This window comes from Epinephelus fuscoguttatus, linkage group LG8 (assembly GCF_011397635.1).
Source record: "Epinephelus fuscoguttatus linkage group LG8, E.fuscoguttatus.final_Chr_v1".
NCBI classification, from domain to species: Eukaryota; Metazoa; Chordata; class Actinopteri; order Perciformes; family Serranidae; genus Epinephelus; species Epinephelus fuscoguttatus.
In genome coordinates this window covers 112,223-134,640 of record NC_064759.1, presented here as the reverse complement: position 1 = coordinate 134,640, position 22,418 = coordinate 112,223, and the positions used below count along the sequence as shown (strand labels likewise).

The 22,418-nt window shown below is 42.3% G+C and overlaps 1 protein-coding gene across 8 annotated transcripts in view; it reads right to left on the bottom strand.

Moving 5' to 3' along the window:
* Nucleotides 1–22,418, bottom strand: part of cspg5a (chondroitin sulfate proteoglycan 5a) — a 69,223-nt gene that overhangs the window by 41,114 nt on the left and 5,691 nt on the right. For all 8 annotated transcript variants that reach the window (XM_049584802.1, XM_049584798.1, XM_049584796.1 and 5 more), the window contains exon 2: nt 6,910–7,885. In XM_049584802.1, the coding sequence (XP_049440759.1) occupies nt 6,910–7,885 (976 nt within the window). The remainder of the gene's footprint in view (nt 1–6,909; nt 7,886–22,418) is intronic.

Below are 22,418 nucleotides of genomic sequence, written 5' to 3'. Positions count from 1 at the left end.
GGATTTAGAGTGCATCATAGCACTGAGACAGCACTAGTTAAAATTACAAATGACCTTCTGATTGCTTCAGACAAAGGACTCGTCTCTGTACTTGTTTTATTAGATCTTAGTGCGGCGTTTGACACAATTGACCATCAAATTCTACTGCAGAGACTGGATCACTTAATTGGCCTAAAAGGTTCTGCACTAAGCTGGTTTAAATCTTATTTATCTGATCGTTTTCAGTTTGTTCACGTTCATAATGAATCATCCTTACGTACTAAAGTTTGTTTTGGAGTTCCGCAAGGTTCTGTGCTCAGACCAATCCTATTTACTCTATATATGCTTCCGTTAGGTAACATCATTAGAAATCACTCTATAAATTTCCATTGTTATGCGGATGATACTCAGTTGTATTTATCGATGAAGCCAGAAGAAAGTAATCAATTAACTAAACTCCATAACTGCCTTAAAGACATAAAAACCTGGATGAGCACCAATTTCCTGATGTTAAATTCAGACAAAACTGAAGTTATTGTTCTTGGCCCCAAACAACTCAGAGACTGATGACATAGTTTCTCTAGATGGCATTGCTCTGGCTTCTAGCACTACCGTAAGAAACCTCGGAGTAATATTTGATCAAGATTTGTCTTTTAATTCTCATTTAAAACAAACCTCACGGACTGCATTTTTTCATCTGCGTAATATTGTGAAAATTAGGCCTATCCTGACCCGAAAAGATGCAGAAAAATTGGTCCACGCTTTTGTTACCTCAAGGCTGGATTACTGTAACTCTATTATCAGGTAGCTCTAGTAAGTCCTTAAAAACTCTCCAGCTAATTCAGAATGCAGCAGCACGTGTGCTAACAGGAACTAAGAAACGAGATCATATTTCTCCTGTTTTAGCTTCTCTGCACTGGCTCCCTGTAAAATCCAGAATTGAATTTAAAATTCTACTGTTAACTTATAAAGCTCTAAATGGTCAAGCTCCGTCATATCTTAGAGAGCTCATAGTGCCATATTATCCCACCAGAACACTGCGCTCTGAGAACGCAGGGTTACTCGTGGTCCCTAAAGTCTCCAAAAGTAGATCAGGAGCCAGAGCCTTCAGCTATCAGGCTCCTCTCCTGTGGAATCATCTTCCTGTTACGGTCCGGGAGGCAGACACCGTCTCCACATTTAAGACTAGACTTAAGACTTTCCTCTTTGATAAAGCTTATAGTTAGGGCTGGCTCAGGCTTGCCCCGTACCAGCCCCTAGTTAGGCTGACTTAGGCCTAGTCTGCCGGAGGACCCCCCTATAATACACCGGGCACCTTCTCTCCTTCTTCTTCTCTCTCTCTCTCTCTCTCTCTCTCTCTCTCTCTCGTATCCTATTACTGCATCTTGCTAACTCGGCCATTCTGGATGTCACTAACTCGGCTTCTTCTCCGGAGCCTTTGTGCTCCACTGTCTCTCAGATTAACTCATATCACAGCGGTGCCTGGACAGCGTGACGTGTGTGGTTGTGCTGCTGCCGTGGTCCTGCCAGATGCCTCCTGCTGCTGCTGCCATCATTAGTCATTAGTCATACTTCTACTGTTATTATACACATATGACTATTGTCACACATGTATACTGCCAGGTATTAATACATACTTTCAACATATTGTACCACAGTAACCAGAACTATAACTATAATATTATTACTTTCAATAATGTTGTTGTAAGCTACTGTCATTACCTGCATCTCTCTCTCTCTCTCTCTCTCTCTCTCTCTCTCTCTCTCTCTCTCTCTCTGTCTCATTGTGTCATGTGGATTACTGTTAATTTATCATGCTGATCTGTTCTGTACGACATCTATTGCACGTCTGTCCGTCCTGGAAGAGGGATCCCTCCTCAATTGCTCTTCCTGAGGTTTCTACCGTTTTTTTTCCCCGTTAAAGGGTTTTTTGGGGAGTTTTTCCTGATCAGCTGTGAGGGTCATAAGGACAGAGGAATGTCGTATGCTGTAAAGCCCTGTGAGGCAAACTGTGATTTGTGATATTGGGCTTTATAAATAAAATTGATTGAAATTAAAAAACTGATTGATCATGTTATTGTGTGTTTGATCACGTTACCATGTGTTTGATCATGTTACTGTGTGTTTGATCATGTTACCGTGTGTCTGATCATGTTACTGTGTGTTTGATCATGTTATTCTGTTTGATCATGTTACTGTGTGTTTATACATTTTCAGAGAATATCAGAGTGAACTGGTGAAAATGTTTTGAGGTCAACTGATCAGTTCTCATTTGACGGCAGACAGGAAGTGATGGTTCCTGTAGGTTTGGTATTGATCCCTTCAGTCATACAGAGACTCTATCAGCGTGCTCATCTGTCTGCAGCAGGGTTAATCCCTCAGCGGCTGTTTCTAAAGTCTCATCAGGATGTTTTGATCCGCAGATCGCTGACTTTCAGATGTGCTGCCAGAGGACTGCGCTGAAACCACTCTGTGGATAACACCATATTTTCATAAATGATTCTCTTAATCCATTTGACTCCTGACCTCCACCTACATTTAGCTCCACAGGGACCTGCTGCAGAGTCCTGACTCCAGCTCACAGCTGAGGTAATGAGTCCGAGTGTTCATCAGCCGACAGATGGGAAACAACGTCACAATAATATCAACATCAGTGGCGGCTGCTGGTCTTTCAAACAGGGGAAGCTCACTTTAAGTTTATATCATAAAATTTGTCATGTTGTAGTGAGGCAGTAACTTATAAAAGGATTTCAATCGCTAACAAGCGCTTACCCATACTTCAGATACTTTTTCTAAACTCTTAACATAGAGTCACACCTACAAAACACAATTGGCCAAATGGATAATTTTCTTCTCAAAAACACATTTTGTTAAATATATACTAACTCTTCATTTCAAAATAGAACACATCTTTCTCTGCACACACTAACTTTACCAAAACACTGGAAATCTGACTCAAAATGAAATTATTCTGTCAAAGAATAACACTTGTTTTCACTTCACAAGGTACATACAGTCAATCAAAGTACACCAGGTTTCAAAATACTGGCTATTGTTGACATTACAAAAACTGCGTAGACTTTCATGTTTCAGTTTTACAGGTATTTGCATGCAAAACATGCAATCCACCGTTTTTACACTAAATTTCTTGGTTGGGAACTGTATGTCCACATGTAATGTTCACATTCAAAAGCATTCCAGAAATAGCAAATCAGTTTTTTTTCCTTTACTGTTTACTACAGGAGGAACAGTAGAAATACTGTTTACAATATGATAGAACAGAAAAAGTTTTACAGTATTGCTTACAGTGAACAAAATATCCATGAAACACACAAGAGCATTCTGAACAAAAAAACAACAGCAAAAAACCCAGATAAAAAGGGGGGGGGGACTAAAAAAAGCACAAAATTACTGTATCTAATCTCTGCGATCTTCAGGGTTAGGCCACATGTTTTCATCAACATCTCATCGGATATTATCCAAGGCGATGCACCTGGGATAAAACCGCTTGGTATGTTGGATCCACCCTTGGCAATCATCAACTGTGATGTCCCTGCAGCCAGCATCCATGGCTTCCAGGAGGGACATCTGGTGTGGCATCATGTGGCTGATGGTCATAAACCTTCCACCTCCATGCAGAAAAGAACTCCTCTATGGGGTTGAGGAAAGGTGAATAGGGTGGAAGGAAGAGACGTACCAGTCTTGGGTGGACTTCAAACCATGTTGTTACTGCTTGCGAATGATGGAAAGCCACACTGTCCCAGGTGATTACAAAGGTCCTCATGTTTTCACCCTCCTGATCCTGCTCTGGAACCAGGTGCTGGTGGAGATCATTGAGAAAGGCAAGGAGGCGCTCGGTATTGTAGGGTCCAACCTGACATCTGTGAAGGAGTAATCCTGCATTTGCAATGGCTGCACACATGGTAATGTTTGCCCCTCTCTGTCCTGGCACATCAATTGTTGCCCTTTTTCCAATTACATTTCGTCCACGTCGACGCCTTTTGGCCAGACTGAATCCTGCCTCATCTATGTATATGAATTCATGCGGGGCCTGGTTGGCCTCCAATTCCATAACTCTCTGAAACAAAGTTCATGTAAATCTCATTACTGTATACCATACTGTATTGTAACCTATTACTGTGTAGGTTACCTACTTGCAAAGTGCAAAGCTTATAGAACTGGACATTGAATTGAATATACAGTACTATACCTCGATATATTGTCGTCGTAGTTCCTTGACTCTCTCACTGTTTCTCTCAAAGGGAACAGTGTAGAGCTGCTTCATCCGCACTCTGTGTTTGGACAATGTCCGCGTAATGGTTGTGAGGCTGATGCTATCAATATTGTCAAATATCTCATGGTCCTCCACAATTCTAGTTTGAATTTCATGCAGTTTTATTGCATTATTTGCAACAACCATTTCTACAATGGCAAGCTCTTGATCATTATTGAGGAGCTTTCCTCTTCCCCCAGAGGGAGAAAGACATTGCATTCTTTAGAGGGACAAAAAAATCAACATATGCATTACTGTATGGCCTTATTGACATGTCAAGTGAGAATAGAAACAATCCTTGTAAAATGCAATACTTACCTGATGGTTTGTTGAAAGATGCGTATAATGGAGGCAACCGTTGACCGCCTCAAATTGGGCTGCACTCTTTCACCAGCCTCTCTTAGTGAAAGACCGTGGTTGATTACATGGTCAATAATAGTGGCACGAATTTCATCACTGACTACTGTTCTTGCAGCCCTTGGAATGCCACCACCACGCATTCTTACACCTCTACCTTGCCCTCTCCCTGGCCCTGCTCTTCTCACTGCACCTCTCATTGCTCATGCACCTCTCACTGCACCTCTCACTGCACCTGCACCTCTCACTGCACCTCTCACTGCATCTCTCCCTGGCCCTGCTCCTCTCACTGCACCTCTCACTGCACCTGCACCTCTCACTGCACCTCTCACTGCACCTGCTCCTCTCACTGCTCCTGCACCTCTCACTGCATCTCTCACTGGGCCTGCTCCTCTCCCTGGGCCCCTTGCTCTTACTCTTCCTCGTCCAGACAGTGTTTCTTTTTTTTGTGTTTCTGTTTCCAAAAACATCACTCCTCAAAGTCCTCCTTTTAACCCCTGCCACTGAGTCTAAGCCAGACTGGAATCAGTGTGTCAATTATTCAATTGTTTGTTTATTATCAGCTGAGATATATTGTTTTTGAACCGATATCATTGCAGAAGCAGAGGTTTTCATACTGTATCTAAGGTTTGGAATATTGTTTTTGCTATTGTGGGATGTTGTGTGTTAACATTCGTAAATAATACAAAAACAATACATAATTTTGTTGGGAGGTATAGCTTGTCTGTTAAGAAAATGTAAGCATTGTGGAAATGTGTTGACTGACTGCATATTGTGTGAAAACGACATGAAATGTGTGAATGGTATGGCCACAAAAGACCGATGCTGTGCTAATTGTGTTTAAAGTTTTGAAAATGTGACAACTGGTTGGACAAACGCTTGTTAGCGACTGAAAAAAACTGTAATTGAAGCCGTTTTTCAATCACACTCATGCCATAGAACCACAGAAACACACACCTCAAAGATTTTCAGATGGGTTTAAACACCTGAACTGTACAAACGGTGCAAATTAGCTTTACGGCTTACGGAAATAAGGAACTCCGGACAGCACTCTGTCAGAAGACTCCACTCGCAAATATTCACATAGAACTGAGCTCGAAATGCGAAGTGCTGTCACTCACAAAGGGGTTCAGCCTCTTAGACAATTCCTCCAATCATCATGCAGACACCGAGCGTCCTCTCCCGCCTACTGCTCCATTAGGTCCCAGGTAAGCTGAGCCTCCCTGGAAGTGACGATTTTGTCGCATTTGTCCAATGACCATCTCGCTTTGCTGCATGAAAAAAACCTGCTCAGCGATGTCTCATAGGAATGCTTGGAGGCTCCGCGTCCACCGCGCTGACACGAGAATGTATGACAGGGAGGTCGCGTTTGAAAACTGGTGATAAACAGCTGACATTTGAACATCATGGTTGTGATGTTAAACCTATCCTAGCACATGTTTAATGCAATGTAGATTCTTATTTTAATGTAAATTCAATAGTGCATATTTATACCACTAGTGGCCTGAACATTGCTGGCATATCTAAGTGCATAGCAAAAAAGCTTGCTAAATTTTGCTCTGTTTCTGCTGTTATAGGCAGCTTGGCTGTATGGAGGAGAAGATGCTATGTATTTCCATGAGTGACCAGTACTGTCTTCTTGACCCCTTTTTGTATTTGATTCCCTGCCATATTTAATGTAATTGGTGGAATCAAATAAAGAATTCAAATGTGTGTGCTTCTGTGTGTCTGTGTGTCTGTGCGTTTGTCCAGTGATACTTTAAGGTGTTCCACATGTTCCTGAGCAGAACACAGCAGACGTCTGATGGGGGAGGAGACTCATTATGTCACTTCCTGTTGTCTGACTGTGTTCATGTCAGTGTATTTATGACTGATTAGACAGGAAGCAGCCTGATGAAGCTGAACGCAGCTGCGATGCTGATATTGGGAGAATTCTGGATTTTAGGGGTGGGGCTGTGTGACGTTCTTCGCTACAGTCAGTGTAGGACATAGATGGCGGTGAGCTAACTTCCTGTTTAAAGGAATAGACAGGGGGATCACCCAAGAAGCTTGGCTATGTTCTGCTGTGGATTAAGGGCAAAATAAAACAAAAACACTATCAGTCTGAGTGAGAGTATTTTTTAACTCTTTGCCTTCCTGTCAGACAACCCCGCCCACATTTTGTCAGTCGTTTGATTCAGGTAGGGTTAGGATAGAGGAGCTGTGACGTTACGGTCTGTATGTTGTTCAGCAGTGGTGGTGAGTTTTATGAACGCACTGTGTGGTGTTGGCTTTGTGTTTGTGTTCAGGTGATGTTATACCTGCAGAGGACGCCCGTCCCCTCCAGCAGATAACACTGTCCCCCGTTGAAGCAGTAGTTGGGCAGCATCTCGCAGGGCGAGCGACAGCTTCCATTCACCATCTGGTAGCCAACACGGCATCCACCCATACCATCCGAGCCGTCTACCGGAGAGGCTGCCGGAGGAGCTGCCACGGGGACATCTGGTACTGGGGCTCCTGCACCAGGGATGAAGGAGCTGGACCCTGGGACCCGCGGCCTGGAGCGAGCTGGAGACCCAGCGGACAGCCGGAGGTCTTCATCGCTCTCGTAGGCGTCGGTCGTGGTGCTGTAGGTGTACTCATCAGCAGTTGGGGACACGCCATCCTCGTAGGGTGTGAGGTAGTCGTAGTTATCTGGCATCGCCCAGGAGGTCGAGTCACCGCCCTGCAGCTCATGGGCCAGTGATGAAGGAGATGGCGGGGCCAAGTCGAGACCACGCCTACGAGAGGAAGGGTCATAGAAGTCCACATGGAGGACGTCAGGGTTAGAGGGGTTGGTGTGGGTTGAGGGCTGGGAGGTGGTGGTGGTGAAGAGGTGATCCAGGTCAAACACGGCTGTGTCCTTGGCATGAATCCAAGGCGGGTCGGTGTGTGACACATGCTCCTCATCCTCCTCTTCCTTGCTCTCCATGACGTCCGGTCCACGTGGGTTGCTAGGCAGCAAGTGCTCCGTCTCAGCCGAATCAGGGCTGAGCTGGGGCGGGGCCGCCGCGCCTACTTCTTCCAATGCTGGGATCATCGTTTCCTCGAACATGCCGCTGCTCTGCTCGTCCTCCTCGCCGGCGCGGGGGATCCGGCCCGCCCTCGGGGTCACAGTGTCTGGACTGGCCGAGCTGCTCGTCCCAGTAAACTTGATGACAACCCCACTGACCTTGACGGGCCCATCCTCCCTGCTAATTAGGGAGGTAACATTGGTTGTGTTGTCCAACTCGGTGGCATTGGTCCCAACGATGTTTCCTGCAAACACACAAAAAACTTCATCAGTGCAAATATAAACAATATTTATACATTTTTAAATAAATTTTATACATACAATATTTATATATATATATATATATATATATATATATACAGTACAGGCCAAAAGTTTGGACACACCTTCTCATTCAATGCGTTTTCTTTATTTTCATGACTATTTACATTGTAGATTCTCACTGAAGGCATCAAAACTATGAATGAACACATGTGGAGTTATGTACTTAACAAAAAGGTGAAATAACTGAAAACATGTTTTATATTCTAGTTTCTTCAAAATAGCCACCCTTTGCTCTGATTACTGCTTTGCACACTCTTGGCATTCTCTCCATGAGCTTCAAGAGGTAGTCACCTGAAATGGTTTCCACTTCACAGGTGTGCCTTATCAGGGTTAATTAGTGGAATTTCTTGCTTTATCAATGGGGTTGGGACCATCAGTTGTGTTGTGCAGAAGTCAGGTTAATACACAGCCGACAGCCTATTGGACAACTGTTAAAATTCATATTATGGCAAGAACTAATCAGCTAACTAAAGAAAAACCAGTGGCCATCATTACTTTAAGAAATGAAGGTCAGTCAGTCCGGAAAATTGCAAAAACTTTAAATGTGTCCCCAAGTGGAGTCGCAAAACCATCAAGCGCTACAACGAAACTGGCACACATGAGGACCGACCCAGGAAAGGAAGACCAAGAGTCACCTCTGCTTCTGAGGATAAGTTCATCCGAGTCACCAGCCTCAGAAATCGCAAGTTAACAGCAGCTCAGATCAGAGACCAGATGAATGCCACACAGAGTTCTAGCAGCAGACCCATCTCTAGAACAACTGTTAAGAGGAGACTGCGAATCAGGCCTTCATGGTCAAATAGCTGCTAGGAAACCACTGCTAAGGAGAGGCAACAAGCAGAAGAGATTTGTTTGGGCCAAGAAACACAAGGAATGGACATTAGACCAGTGGAAATCTGTGCTTTGGTCTGATGAGTCCAAATTTGAGATCTTTGGTTCCAACCGCCGTGTCTTTGTGAGACGCAGAAAAGGTGAACGGATGGATTCCACATGCCTGGTTCCCACTGTGAAGCATGGAGGAGGAGGTGTGATGGTGTGGGGGTGTTTTGCTGGTGACACTGTTGGGGATTTATTCAAAATTGAAGGCACACTGAACCAGCATGGCTACCACAGCATCCTGCAGCGACATGCCATCCCATCCGGTTTGCGTTTAGCTGGACGATCATTTATTTTTCAACAGGACAATGACCCCAAACACACCTCCAGGCTGTGTAAGGGCTATTTGACCAAGAAGGAGAGTGATGGAGTGCTGCGGCAGATGACCTGGCCTCCACAGTCACCGGACCTGAACCCAATGGAGATGGTTTGGGGTGAGCTGGACCGCAGAGTGAAGGCAAAGGGGCCAACAAGTGCTAAACACCTCTGGGAACTCCTTCAAGACTGTTGGAAAACCATTTCAGGTGACTACCTCTTGAAGCTCATGGAGAGAATGCCAAGAGTGTGCAAAGCAGTAATCAGAGCAAAGGGTGGCTATTTTGAAGAAACTAGAATATAAAACATGTTTTCAGTTATTTCACCTTTTTTTGTTAAGTACATAACTCCACATGTGTTCATTCATAGTTTTGATGCCTTCAGTGAGAATCTACAATGTAAATAGTCATGAAAATAAAGAAAACGCATTGAATGAGAAGGTGTGTCCAAACTTTTGGCCTGTACTGTATATAAACACATTTATATACAAACAATGTTTATATTTATTTATAAACAATATTTATATGTATTTGCAAACACATTTATATAAACAAAATTTATTATTATTTATGTGTAAACAAGTGGAGTTTAAGCTTTAGTATAATAAAAAAACGTAATCTCTCTGATTATGTTTTGGATGGGGGGGTTGGCTGTACACTTTTCCTTCGGTCAATGATTTGTCAGTTGACTCGAGCAGAAAGCAGCTTTACGGTCGCTCCGTCTTTGGATTAAAGGAATAATACACTAATGTAGTTGAATGGTGAGGAGGCAGGATTAGGGATTATGGGGTTGCACAGGGATGGATTGGAGAGACTTTGGGGTTCCCTGCAAAGGGGGGCAGGACACATTCAGACGAGACAGCGTCACGGCCAGGGGCAGAAAACACTGATTCAGGATTTTTAATGCCTGTCTCGATAAAACTCAAATGTGGTGTTGGGAGGAAGTTGCTGCCTTTGTTGTGGTAGTCAAGTAACGTGAGGTCGTATCTGTTTCAAGAAAAACAAAGTTAAAGAGAAAGCAGATGACGGTGGGTGTTCTGAGAACACGGCCCTTCAGCTACTCCACTAACAATCTGAATTCAAACTTCCTGCCTGATCTGAAAACTCTGCTATCACACAGGGTAGACCCCGTCCGCTGTAATGCTGGGCTTTGCACTGGCTAAATTTGAGGTGCAACCGCCACTGCGATGAGCTCTGTCTCCCCGCTCTCCTCTGTAGCTTCTCTTTCAAGAATCGAACACACCGAGCTGACGGTTGACGGCTGATGGCAGTGAGCATCGGTCGCCTTCGTCTTTGCAGTGTATCCCACACTGTTTGCCCTCACTGGCTCTTGTTTGCATTTTCTCAGCTAAATCAGCATGTTGAATCAGTGACAGCAATGGAGGAGCCAGTCGGTGAATGACCTCCCTCTGACTGTGAGCTGAGCTCAGGTGAGGAGCAGAGGAGCGTCAGTGGGTAAAGGAGGAGCTACAGTCCAGAGGGAGTGAGACCAAAACCAACTTGTTCCATGATTATTTTTCTCTTCAGCAGAAACGTTTCCTGATGGTTTGTGTTATTGTTCACTGGCACACGGTAAATATGCTCTGATTGTGTTGTTCATGTGCTAACTGGCTAACTAGCATCAAGACGCTCTCCCTGTTTCCCTTTTTCCAATGATCGATACAGACGACCGCCGTCTGCTGCTGTGGAGACTTATTTCCTCTTAGTAAGCTGTAACGTTATGGTCCCCTGCTGTAACTCTGAACTCAGGAGGCGCTGTTAGTTTTGTCTTTGACCTGAAGAGTATCGACTCTGTTTTACCAAGATGAGAAGACAACTTAGTGCTCTGAAGGGAGTCATTTTTCTACCTGTAGGTTGTCATGATGTGAAAGTAGGAGAGCTGAATTATCTGTGTAAAGAAACAGGATGACCTCATGATGTTAATATATAACAAAAGAAAAGTGGACCTAAAACACTTCCCTGTGGGACCCCACCTGTTCGTGGTGGTGGTGAAAAGAACATTGTTCCATTTGCATCATTCATTTCATCTCTGTCTATCCGTACAGATGTCCTAGCCTTATCAGAGAATTTACTTTGTGGAACATTTAGATGAACATCACCAGGAAGCAAAACTTCCTTCCTGATACACTGCGTCAGGTGGAGCAAACAGGTATCTGAAGACAGACTGAGCTTTGCTCTTTAATTTGAATTTGTGTTCAGGGAACTAGTTTATTATTAAGGTTACATAGGGAGTAATGACTTCAGCAGCATCTCTACGATCCACAGGGAACATCATCGTCATCTGATGCTGTGGATTCAGAGCTTCAACTAGTCTTAAAACGTATAGGAGGCTCCTCCGCAATGCCAGAGCAAACTATTACTCAGCATTAATAGAAGACAATAAGAACAACCCCAGGTTTCTTTTCAGCACTGTAGCCAGGCTGACTGAGAGTCAGAGCTCTATTGAGCCTTGTATTCCTTTAGCCCTTAGCAGTAATGATTTTATGAGCTTTTTTAATGACAAAATTCTGACTATTAGAGGCAAAATTCATGGCCTCCTGTCCTCAGATAGTACCTATCTAACCTCAAACACAGCTGTAAAACCTAATATATATTTAGATTGCTTCTCCCCAATTTCTCTTCAAGAATTGACCGCAGTGATTTCTTCATCCAAATCATCAACGTGTCTCTTAGACCCCATCCCAACTAGGCTACTTAAGGAGGTCTTTCCTTTAGTCAACACTCATATATTAGATATGATCAATATATCCTTATTAACAGGCTATGTACCACAGTCTTTTAAGGTAGCTGTAATTAAACCTCTACTAAAAAAGCCCACCCTGGATCCAGAGGTGTTAGCCAACTATAGACCAATATCTAATCTTCCCTTTATGTCAAAGATCCTTGAGAAAGTAGTCGCAGACCAGCTGTGTGATTTTCTCCATGATAATAATCTATTTGAGGAATTTCAGTCAGGATTTAGAGTGCATCATAGCACTGAGACAGCACTAGTTAAAATTACAAATGACCTTCTGATTGCTTCAGACAAAGGACTCGTCTCTGTACTTGTTTTATTAGATCTTAGTGCACCGTTTGTAGGGTTGGTATCCGGATCCGGTTCTTTTTTGGAACCGGGTCCAAAGTTCCGGTTCCGGAACTGGTTCCATCACATTTAGAGTAACGGTTCCTCCTCCTAGATTGTAAAAAAAAAACCCGTCACGTGCATTTCCATTAGAGTGCGGTACGAGCCTCATATTTCTGTCCGATCCCGACCGAGCCTGACATTATTTAATTACTAAAGCACTGAGTTTGTGTCACACAGTTGTCATGGTTACTGGCTATTTAACAGGCCAGGCGTGCGTAGTGGGTGCTCAGCGGAGAGGAGACCTCCGTGTTTGAGACGGGAGCGAGCGGCGGGAGGTGCTATGCTTCCAGCGAGAGGAGAGGGAGAAATATTACAAAATAAGATAATAGGAGACACCTGTCTCCCTCTTTTATTTAATTTTCAGCGTTTAATCAAGGCGGAGGCTGGCGGCGGGAGGTCCGATGCTTCCAGCAAGGAGAGCAGTAGAAACAAACAGCCAATGTGTGTGTGTGTTATGTTCAGGTGTTGTCACGTAAATAGCAGTGCCCAAGCATGAATGCATATAAGTATTTTTTATTACATTGCTGTGGTTAATTTGAGGTAATAGTGTTACTGTAGAAATCAGAGATCACTCTTTGTTGTTATATATTCTCAGGGAGATGATACAAGCTCTAAATCTGAAATACACACCACACACAAATGTGCATTTTCATCTAATTGTACTGAGCAACAGTTAGAATAAAGTTTTTGTATTTGTATGATTGCATTTGTGTTTATTATATACTTGTTTAAGTATAGCAAGTATAATGAATATAATGTAGGAATCGGTAAGAAGAATCAGTAGGGAATTGAACCGTTAAGAAGGAATCGGTAAGGAATCGGAATTGTTAAAATCCTAACGAGTCCCCACCCTAGGCGTTTGACACTATTGACCATCAGATTCTGTTACAGAGACTGGAACACTTAATTGGCCTAAAAGGTTCTGCACTAAGCTGGTTTAAATCTTATTTATCTGATTGTTTTCAGTTTGTTCACATTCATAATAAATCATCCTTATGTACTACAGTTTGTTTTGGAGTTCCACATGGTTCTGTGCTCGGACCAATCCTATTTACTCTATATATGCTTCCCTCACTCCTCAGTTGCTCTTCCTGAGGTTTCTACCGTTTTTTCCCCGTTAAAGGGTTTTTTGGGGAGTTTTTCCTGATCAGCTGTGAGGGTCATAAGGACAGAGGGATGTCATATGCTGTAAAGCCCTGTGAGGCAAACTGTGATTTGTGATATTGGGCTTTATAAATAAAATTGAATTGAACTGAACTATTTTTAGAACGTTATCATCAGACACTTCATCAAAAGAAAACTCATCAGCCACGTCTCTCTTCACATCATCAGGAAACGTATTTCTCAGTGTGTTGGCTCAGGCTGTTCTCATGCACTGTTTGCACTTTGTTTCCCAGGAGACCAGAGTTTGTTTCAGATGTTGAGTGAACTTTGAGTCATTTTAATGGACGTCCTCACCACGTTTCTTTACCTCACCTTAACCACAGTAACTTCACATTAAGTACGTTAACGTCATTTGTGAGGAGCTAACTTGTAGGATTTCATAATTAATAATCAATACGAGGACACGCTGGTTGTTTATAGTTGTAAAATAATTAAATTATTTGTCAGATGTAATTATTCCAAGTTAAGGTTTTGTGTTTCTGTCTGAAATCTGTTTTAGTCTCCTTGCTGTATTTTCATTCTTCTTCTTCTCTTCACCAGTTTTTATGTTCACTGAACTCCTGCTCCTCCCTACAGGTTTCTCATATTTTTTAATGAAGCGGTCTTGAATCCACTCATTTACAGACGTCTGTTTTCCAGTGGAAGTCTTTGGGGAAAAGTCTTTTTGGGCTCTGTGGCGTCACAACGGACCCGGACGTTATTTGACCACTATGTAAAACAGACCTTAAAGCCCAGTGCTGTTCTCAGGGGCATGGTTAGGAACATCAGATTAGCCAGTAAAACCTTCTTCTATTTTTTTTTTTTTTTTTTTTTTTTTTTAAATGGGGATGAAGGTTCTGTAAAATGACATCATGATGTTCACTAACTGGTATTAATAAGCACGAGACTGCAAAGTTTTTTCTTCAGTCAGAAACCAACACTTTAATATTCAGACTGTGACCTCGTCTGTGTTATGTGACCATGAAAAGTTCTAACATGTCTTCAACACATCTCCAGGGTTCAGTTCGGACTGCATGTCCTGGTGCTCATATAAGGAGCTTTGGTAAAGAGCCGACACCAAATGGCATCAGTGAGGATATCAGTGAGGATCTAAAGATAAGCTCTGATCCCGACCCTCTGAGAGTTTAATCTGTCCATCTCTAAATGTCTCCTCCATCTACACAGCCACGACTTTATCTTTTAGTATGACCTCTGCTTAACTTCTAGGATTTGATGACGAGATGTCTGTAACGATCTTCATCACTGATGAATTTTTAACTTTAATGATTTCCGTCAGTTCACAGAATGTCTTCAGACCGACGTCACATCACTTCGACTTTAATGTCATATGTTCAGCTGTATTAACGCAGTTCAGTAAACACAATGAAAACACTCCTAAAAGACACTGAGACATTTACAGAGGTCGTTTTTATGTTTTTATACGAAGACTGAGCTCGTTATAGGAAAAACACGTCAGGTTTCACAAATGGATTTTTAGATTTTCTCTGCAGAAATAATAAACTTAAAGGAATCATCTGTATTTCAGTTAGTGGTGACATGTCACCTTTAATTTGTTTATCTCAAACGGCTCCATTTAAAACAGTGAACACGGTAATTTACTGACTGATTGGAGAAAACATTTAACAACAGCACGTCTGTTTTCTCTGTTTTCCATTTTAGACAGATGAGTTGTGATTTTTAGTTCAATAACTTATTGTGTAAAATAAAAGCTCAGCATCAACAGGACTCTTTTCCTGCTGATGATGATGATCTTGACTTGATTCACTGATCAGTAGATTTTTCTGATGTGTGTTTTGAGGCTGTTTGACAGCTGGAAGGATTCAGCAGCAGCAACAAGCTACGTCTTTGAAGCCGGGGTCGTTCTGGGGCTAATCCTTCAGGCAGTCCCACAGTCCATTGCTGTTTAACACATCAACTGAGCAGCCCAGGATAACACACATGCGTGCGCGCGCACACACACACACACACACACACACACCAAAAAAATAAGCTTTACTAGAATGCCACAGAAACATTTTACACACTGAAGGTTCGATGCTCACCAGGAAATCAGAAATCAAGACCGTGAATGATCACCAAGCTCTTAAAGACAAAAAGATCAACACACACACACACACACACACACACCTGACAGCAGTGCACTCATTATGAATGCTGTGTTCGGGTGAACCTCTGGGGAAACTGACTGACCTGATGAAAACAAACCACAGATGCTGATGAGGACATGTGATGCATCATGATGACAAACGGATGGATGGAGACACGTGGACACATGGACATGCTGTCACAGTCCATCAAAGACTTTTGGACTCTGTAGCTGAGAGGAAACTGCCCACAGAGATCTTTAATGGTCTCTGCCATCGTCACACCTAACACTGCTTCATGGTGCTCATATTTATTCCAGCACTGCTTCAACAGTAAATGCTGCGGTGCCGGGTCATTGTTGGCAGCCACAATTTGACAAAAATGTCAATAAGAACTTCTCTAAATGTGAAAGCTCATGGACTGAACGAACACATCATTAATAAACACATCAGCACTGCAGGTTCCACCATGTTTATTTATTCATGGCGGTTCGCCACTATTCCAATGTCTGCTGCGACGTTTTACTTTTGGAGCTGATCAGGAGCTCTGCTGGAATATTTTACCACTTAGTTATTTATGGTGCGGTGCAGACGGAGCCCAGAGCGGCTCTGAACGCATTGCACCACACCGGAACAAGGACGCGGACGAGGGACAGACGGGGGAACAGACATGGGGACAGACGAGGAACAGATGGGGGACAGTCAGGGGACAGACGGAGGGACAGATGGAGGGACAGACACAGGGGATGTCCATTACTGTCCCCAACTGTCCACAGCTGTCCCCAACCGTCCACTACTGTCCACAACTGTCCACTACTGTCCACAACTGTCCACTACTGTCCACAATTGTCCACTACGGTACCCAACTGTCCACTACTGTCCACAACTGTCCACTACTGTCCACAATTGTCCACTACGGTACCCAACTTTCCACAACTGTCCCCAGCTGTCTCTAACTGTCCACTGTCCAGTGGTTAGCACAGTACAGTTTTTAGTAGATATCAAGCGATATATAGTCTGGTCAATATATCAGGCCGATACTTGTGTTTTTTTTAAAGGTATCAGCATCTGCCAATACTTGGGAGCCTTCTGCCGATTTTTCTTTTTCCGGGGCCTGACGTACAGACAGGCATATCTGCAGGCAGCCCAGTGTTGCTGGAGAGCATGTGCAACACATGCTTTCCCCTCCCTCGCGCAGTGCCTAGGTTACCAGTCTACTGGCAGACTGCAGCCGGATAGTGATGGGAATTCTGGCTCTTTTTAGAGAGTTGGTTCTTTTGGCTCAACTCACAAAAAAGAGCCAGCTCTGTCACCTCCCACGTGGCTCCTCAGATTTTTTTGTTGCTTAAATTAACTTACTACCAACAATAATGTAAAATTATGTGTAAAAAGAATTACTAATGTAAAAAACATACATTATATCAAATGTTTATTATTTATATACAGAGTGCTACAAAAAATAAATTCTAAAGTATAAAAACAAACTTTTAACTATTTTAAACTTTTAGCTTCTTACTATTAAACATTCAGCTATTTTAAACTTGTAACTATTTACAATGAAACAGAGAGAAGCTTACAGATCACCTCCCAGTGAGGAGCCGGCTCCTGTCGTTCGCGTCCAACACATCACTACAGCTGAAGTATTGGACAGTGGCCAAATAATCAACACAGCTCCTGGGAGAGAACGGTAAGGCTTAAGTTTTGATCCTTCAGAGAACTGTATTTTCAATTGATTACTTAGCTGTACTGTTGTCTTGAACTTTGAGGGTCAAAAATGCGAATGCTAAATGAATGGTCTTTAAATATGCTTGCAACTGTATCACTATCAAGCGCACTAGATTCTACACAGACTAATTCTACAGTTAGGCTAGAGAGCTAGCCTCATTGAGGGGCAGTTACTTCAGACACCACTCAGGGGTTTAAATTGTAACCATATAACACCAACGTTATCAATTCAGTGGAGTTTTGAGAGTTTCAGTCTAGTCTAGTCGACCAAGCAGAGATATGCGCACGGTGGTCTGAGGAGCAGCCGTCACTGTGTGACAAAAATAGATGCAACAAGTCACTTGCTTTTTAGAGGAGAAACTCAAGCAAGTTGTCGAAATGCGTTGCTTAAAGTGTATTGACATTGACACAGTTATTTTCCTCATCCAAACTGCTGATATTTGGCACACATACGGGGTACATCTCACAGCTTCTTCGACAACATTTCCTTTGCTAATCTGTTGTCTTTGCATAGAAGGCTACATAATAGGCCTACAACAAGGTCATTTCATGTAAAAATCATTTTCTGATTTACAATAGCTTCATGAACATGAACATTAAAAGCATAAAAGATGAGTCGACAATGAACCTAATTAACCTATCAATCAATCAATCAATCAATCAATCAATCAATCAATTTTATTTATACAGCCCAATATCACAAATCACAATTTGCCTCACAGGGCTTTACAGCATACGACATCCCTCTGTCCTTATGACCCTCACAGCTGATCAGGAAAAACTCCCCAAAAAACCCTTTAACGGGAAAAAACGGTAGAAACCTCAGGAAGAGCAACTGAGGAGGGATCCCTCTTCCAGGACGGACAGACGTGCAATAGATGTCGTACAGAACAGATCAAAAAAGTCCAATATCACAAATCACAATTTGCCTCACAGGGCTTTACAGCATATGACATCCCTCTGTCCTTAGGACCCTCACAGCTGATCAGGAAAAACTCCCCAAAAAAAACAGCCTCACAGCCTATATTATTTTACATTTTGTTGTGATAACCAGATTATGTCTATTTGACTTATAACAGTATCTACCAGCAAACAATTTAACATTGGGGCTGTTTTGGAGCTGTTGATGAAAGCCTTTTGTGCCTTGTACACTACAGTCACCACGATGCACCCATATAATGTGCACAGAATATGGCGGTAAGAGAATGAGTTTAACACAAAGGCACTAGACCAAAATATACTGAATTTGTGTTTTTGTGTCTTCTTTTTTAAGCTATCCCCTGATGGCTGAGAAAGTATAGTACACTACATTTTTTGTACAGTACTGTGGTTGGCACAGTACAGTTTTAGTACAGTCAGTGGTTAGTACAGTACAGTACAGTGGGTAGTACGGTACAGTTTTTAGTACAGTCAGGGGTTAGTATGGTACAGTACATTGGTTAGCACAATCAGTGGTTAGTACAGTGCAGTTTTTAGTACAGTCAGGGGTTAGTATGGTACAGTACATTGGTTAGCACAATCAATGGTTAGTACAGTGCAGTTTTTAGTACAGTCAGGAGTTAGTATGGTACAGTACATTGGTTAGCACAATCAGTGGTTAGTACAGTGCAGTTTTTAGTACAGTCAGGAGTTAGTATGGTACAGTACATTGGTTAGCACAATCAGTGGTTAGTACAGTGCAGTTTTTAGTACAGTCAGGGGTTAGTATGGTACAGTACATTGGTTAGCACAATCAGTGGTTAGTACAGTGCAGTTTTTAGTACAGTCAGGGGTTAGTATGGTACAGTACATTGGTTAGCACAATCAGTGGTTAGTACAGTGCAGTTTTTAGTACAGTCAGGGGTTAGTACAGTACAGTACAGTGGTTAGTACAGTGCAGTTTTTAACACAGTACAGTGGTTAGTTCAGTACAGTTTGTAGTACAGTCCAGTGGTTAGTACAGTACGGTTTTTAGTATAATACAGTTTGTACTAGTACAGTCCAGTGGTTAGTACAGTCCCGTTTGTAGTACAATACAGTTTGTAGTACAGTACAGTGGTTAGAACAGTTCAGTGGTTAGTACAGTACAGTGGTTTGTACAGTACAGTTTGTAGTACAGTACAGTTTGTAGTACAGTCCAGTGGTTTGTACAGTACAGTTTGTAGCACAGTCCAGTGGTTTGTACAGTACAGTTTGTAGTACAGTACAGTTTGTAGTACAGTCCAGTGGTTAGTACAGTACAGATTGTAGTACAGTACAGTTTGTAGTACAGTCCAGTGGTTAGCACAGTACAGTTATTAGTACAGTACAGTTTGTAGTACAGTCCAGTGGGTAGTACAGTACAGTTTATAGTACAGTCCAGTGGTTAGTACAGTACAGTTTGTAGTACAGTACAGTCCAGTGGTTAGTACAGTACAGTTTGTAGTACAGTACAGTTTGTAGTACAGTCCAGTGGTTAGTACAGTACAGTTTTAGTACAATACAGTTTGTACTAGTACAGTCCAGTGGTTTGTACAATCCAGTTTTTAGTACAGTACAGTGGTTAGCACAGTGCAGTTTTTAGTACAGTACAGTTTGTAGTACAGTCCAGTGGTTAGTACAGTACAGATTTTAGTACAGTACAGTTTGTAGTACAGTACAGTCCAGTGGTTAGTACAATACAGTTTTAGTACAATACAGTTTGTACTAGTACAGTCCAGTGGTTTGTACAATCCAGTTTTTAGTACAGTACAGTGGTTATCACAGTGCAGTTTTTAGTACAGTACAGTTTGTAGTACAGTCCAGTGGGTAGTACAGTACAGTTTGTAGTACAGTACAGTTTGTAGTACAGTCCAGTGGGTAGTACAGTACAGTTTGTAGTACAGTCCAGTGGTTAGTACAGTACAGTTTTAGTACAATACAGTTTGTACTAGTACAGTCCAGTGGTTTGTACAATCCAGTTTTTAGTACAGTACAGTGGTTATCACAGTGCAGTTTTTAGTACAGTACAGTTTGTAGTACAGTCCAGTGGGTAGTACAGTACAGTTTGTAGTACAGTACAGTCCAGTGGTTAGTACAGTACAGTTTGTAGTACAGTCCAGTTTGTAGTACAGTCCAGTGGTTAGTACAGTACAGTTTTTAGTACAGTACAGTTTGTAGTACAGTCCAGTGGTTGGCACAGTACAGATTTTAGTACAGTACAGTTTGTAGTACAGTACAGTCCAGTGGTTAGTACAATACAGTTTTAGTACAATACAGTTTGTACTAGTACAGTCCAGTGGTTTGTACAATCCAGTTTTTAGTACAGTACAGTGGTTAGCACAGTGCAGTTTTTAGTACAGTACAGTTTGTAGTACAGTACAGTGGGTAGTACAGTACAGTTTGTAGTACAGTACAGTTCAGTGGTTAGTACAGTACAGTTTGTAGTACAGTCCAGTTTGTAGTACAGTCCAGTGGTTAGTACAATACAGTTTTAGTACAATACAGTTTGTACTAGTACAGTCCAGTGGTTTGTACAATCCAGTTTTTAGTACAGTACAGTGGTTAGCACAGTGCAGTTTTTAGTACAGTACAGTTTGTAGTACAGTACAGTGGGTAGTACAGTACAGTTTGTAGTACAGTACAGTTCAGTGGTTAGTACAGTACAGTTTGTAGTACAGTCCAGTTTGTAGTACAGTCCAGTGGTTAGTACAGTACAGTTTTAGTACAATACAGTTTGTACTAGTACAGTCCAGTGGTTTGTACAATCCAGTTTTTAGTACAGTACAGTGGTTAGCACAGTGCAGTTTTTAGTACAGTACAGTTTGTAGTACAGTCCAGTGGGTAGTACAGTACAGTTTGTAGTACAGTACAGTCCAGTGGTTAGTACAGTACAGTTTGTAGTACAGTACAGTTCAGTGGTTAGTACAGTCCAGTTTGTAGTACAGTCCAGTTTGTAGTACAGTCCAGTGGTTAGTACAGTACAGTTTTAGTACAATACAGTTTGTACTAGTACAGTCCAGTGGTTTGTACAATCCAGTTTTTAGTACAGTACAGTGGTTAGCACAGTGCAGTTTTTAGTACAGTACAGTTTGTAGTACAGTCCAGTGGTTAGTACAGTACAGATTTTAGTACAGTACAGTTTGTAGTACAGTACAGTCCAGTGGTTAGTACAGTCCAGTGGTTAGCACAGTACAGATTTTAGTACAGTACAGTTTGTAGTACAGTACAGTCCAGTGGTTAGTACAGTCCAGTGGTTAGCACAGTACAGTTTGTAGTACAGTACAGTCCAGTGGTTAGTACAGTCCAGTGGTTAGCACAGTACAGATTTTAGTACAGTACAGTCCAGTGGTTAGTACAGTACAGTTTAGCACAATACAGTTTTTAGTACAGTTAGTGATTAGTACAACACAGCTTTGAGTCCAATACAGTTTAGCACAGTATAGTTTTTCCCTTCACATTTTAGAATTTTTATCATGTATTTTAAACACAAACAAAATCAGTAAAACTGAAGACATAAATAAACAAACTACCGGTGTTTCCCAGATGATTATATTGGGGGGCCGCCCCACCCCCCAAACGGCACCCCCCCACCCCCCCTTGAAGGCCAAGTTAATTATATTTAATTTTATTTTCTCTATAGCCCCAGATCACAACAGAAGACATGTAAGGTTACCTTTCCTATAGAACAGGTATATACCTTTTCCTTTTATGAAACTAACTAAATAGCCGTATGTTATTTATCTTATTTACATGACGGCATGTCATTTCTGTTTCTACATTGTTGCACATTTACAATTCTCCTCTGCTCTCTGTATCGCACACACACACACACACACACACACACACACACACACACACACACTTGTGCACAAAGACACAGGTGAACACACTAGAGCGTGGCTCGGGCGCATTTTCCTGACCCAAGCCCGACACAGTTTGTTACCTGACACAGTTATTGTTATGGACAGTGTGTAAATGACCATCAAAAGACTGCTGTTATGCACAGTCAAACACGCCGCTACACACACTCAATTGGAGTGGAGCCTGTATGGCGTTCAGGTGTTGTCATGTAAATTCCAGCACTTGAATAGGCCATAGTACAACACAGCAGCATGTTAAGTGGGCCAAACCTGAGCAAAAAGTTTGATGTAAAGCTGTAAACCCAGGGGAAACACTGACAACTGTCCAAGACTCAAACATTCAGAGGGACTCTGGTACAACATCAGGA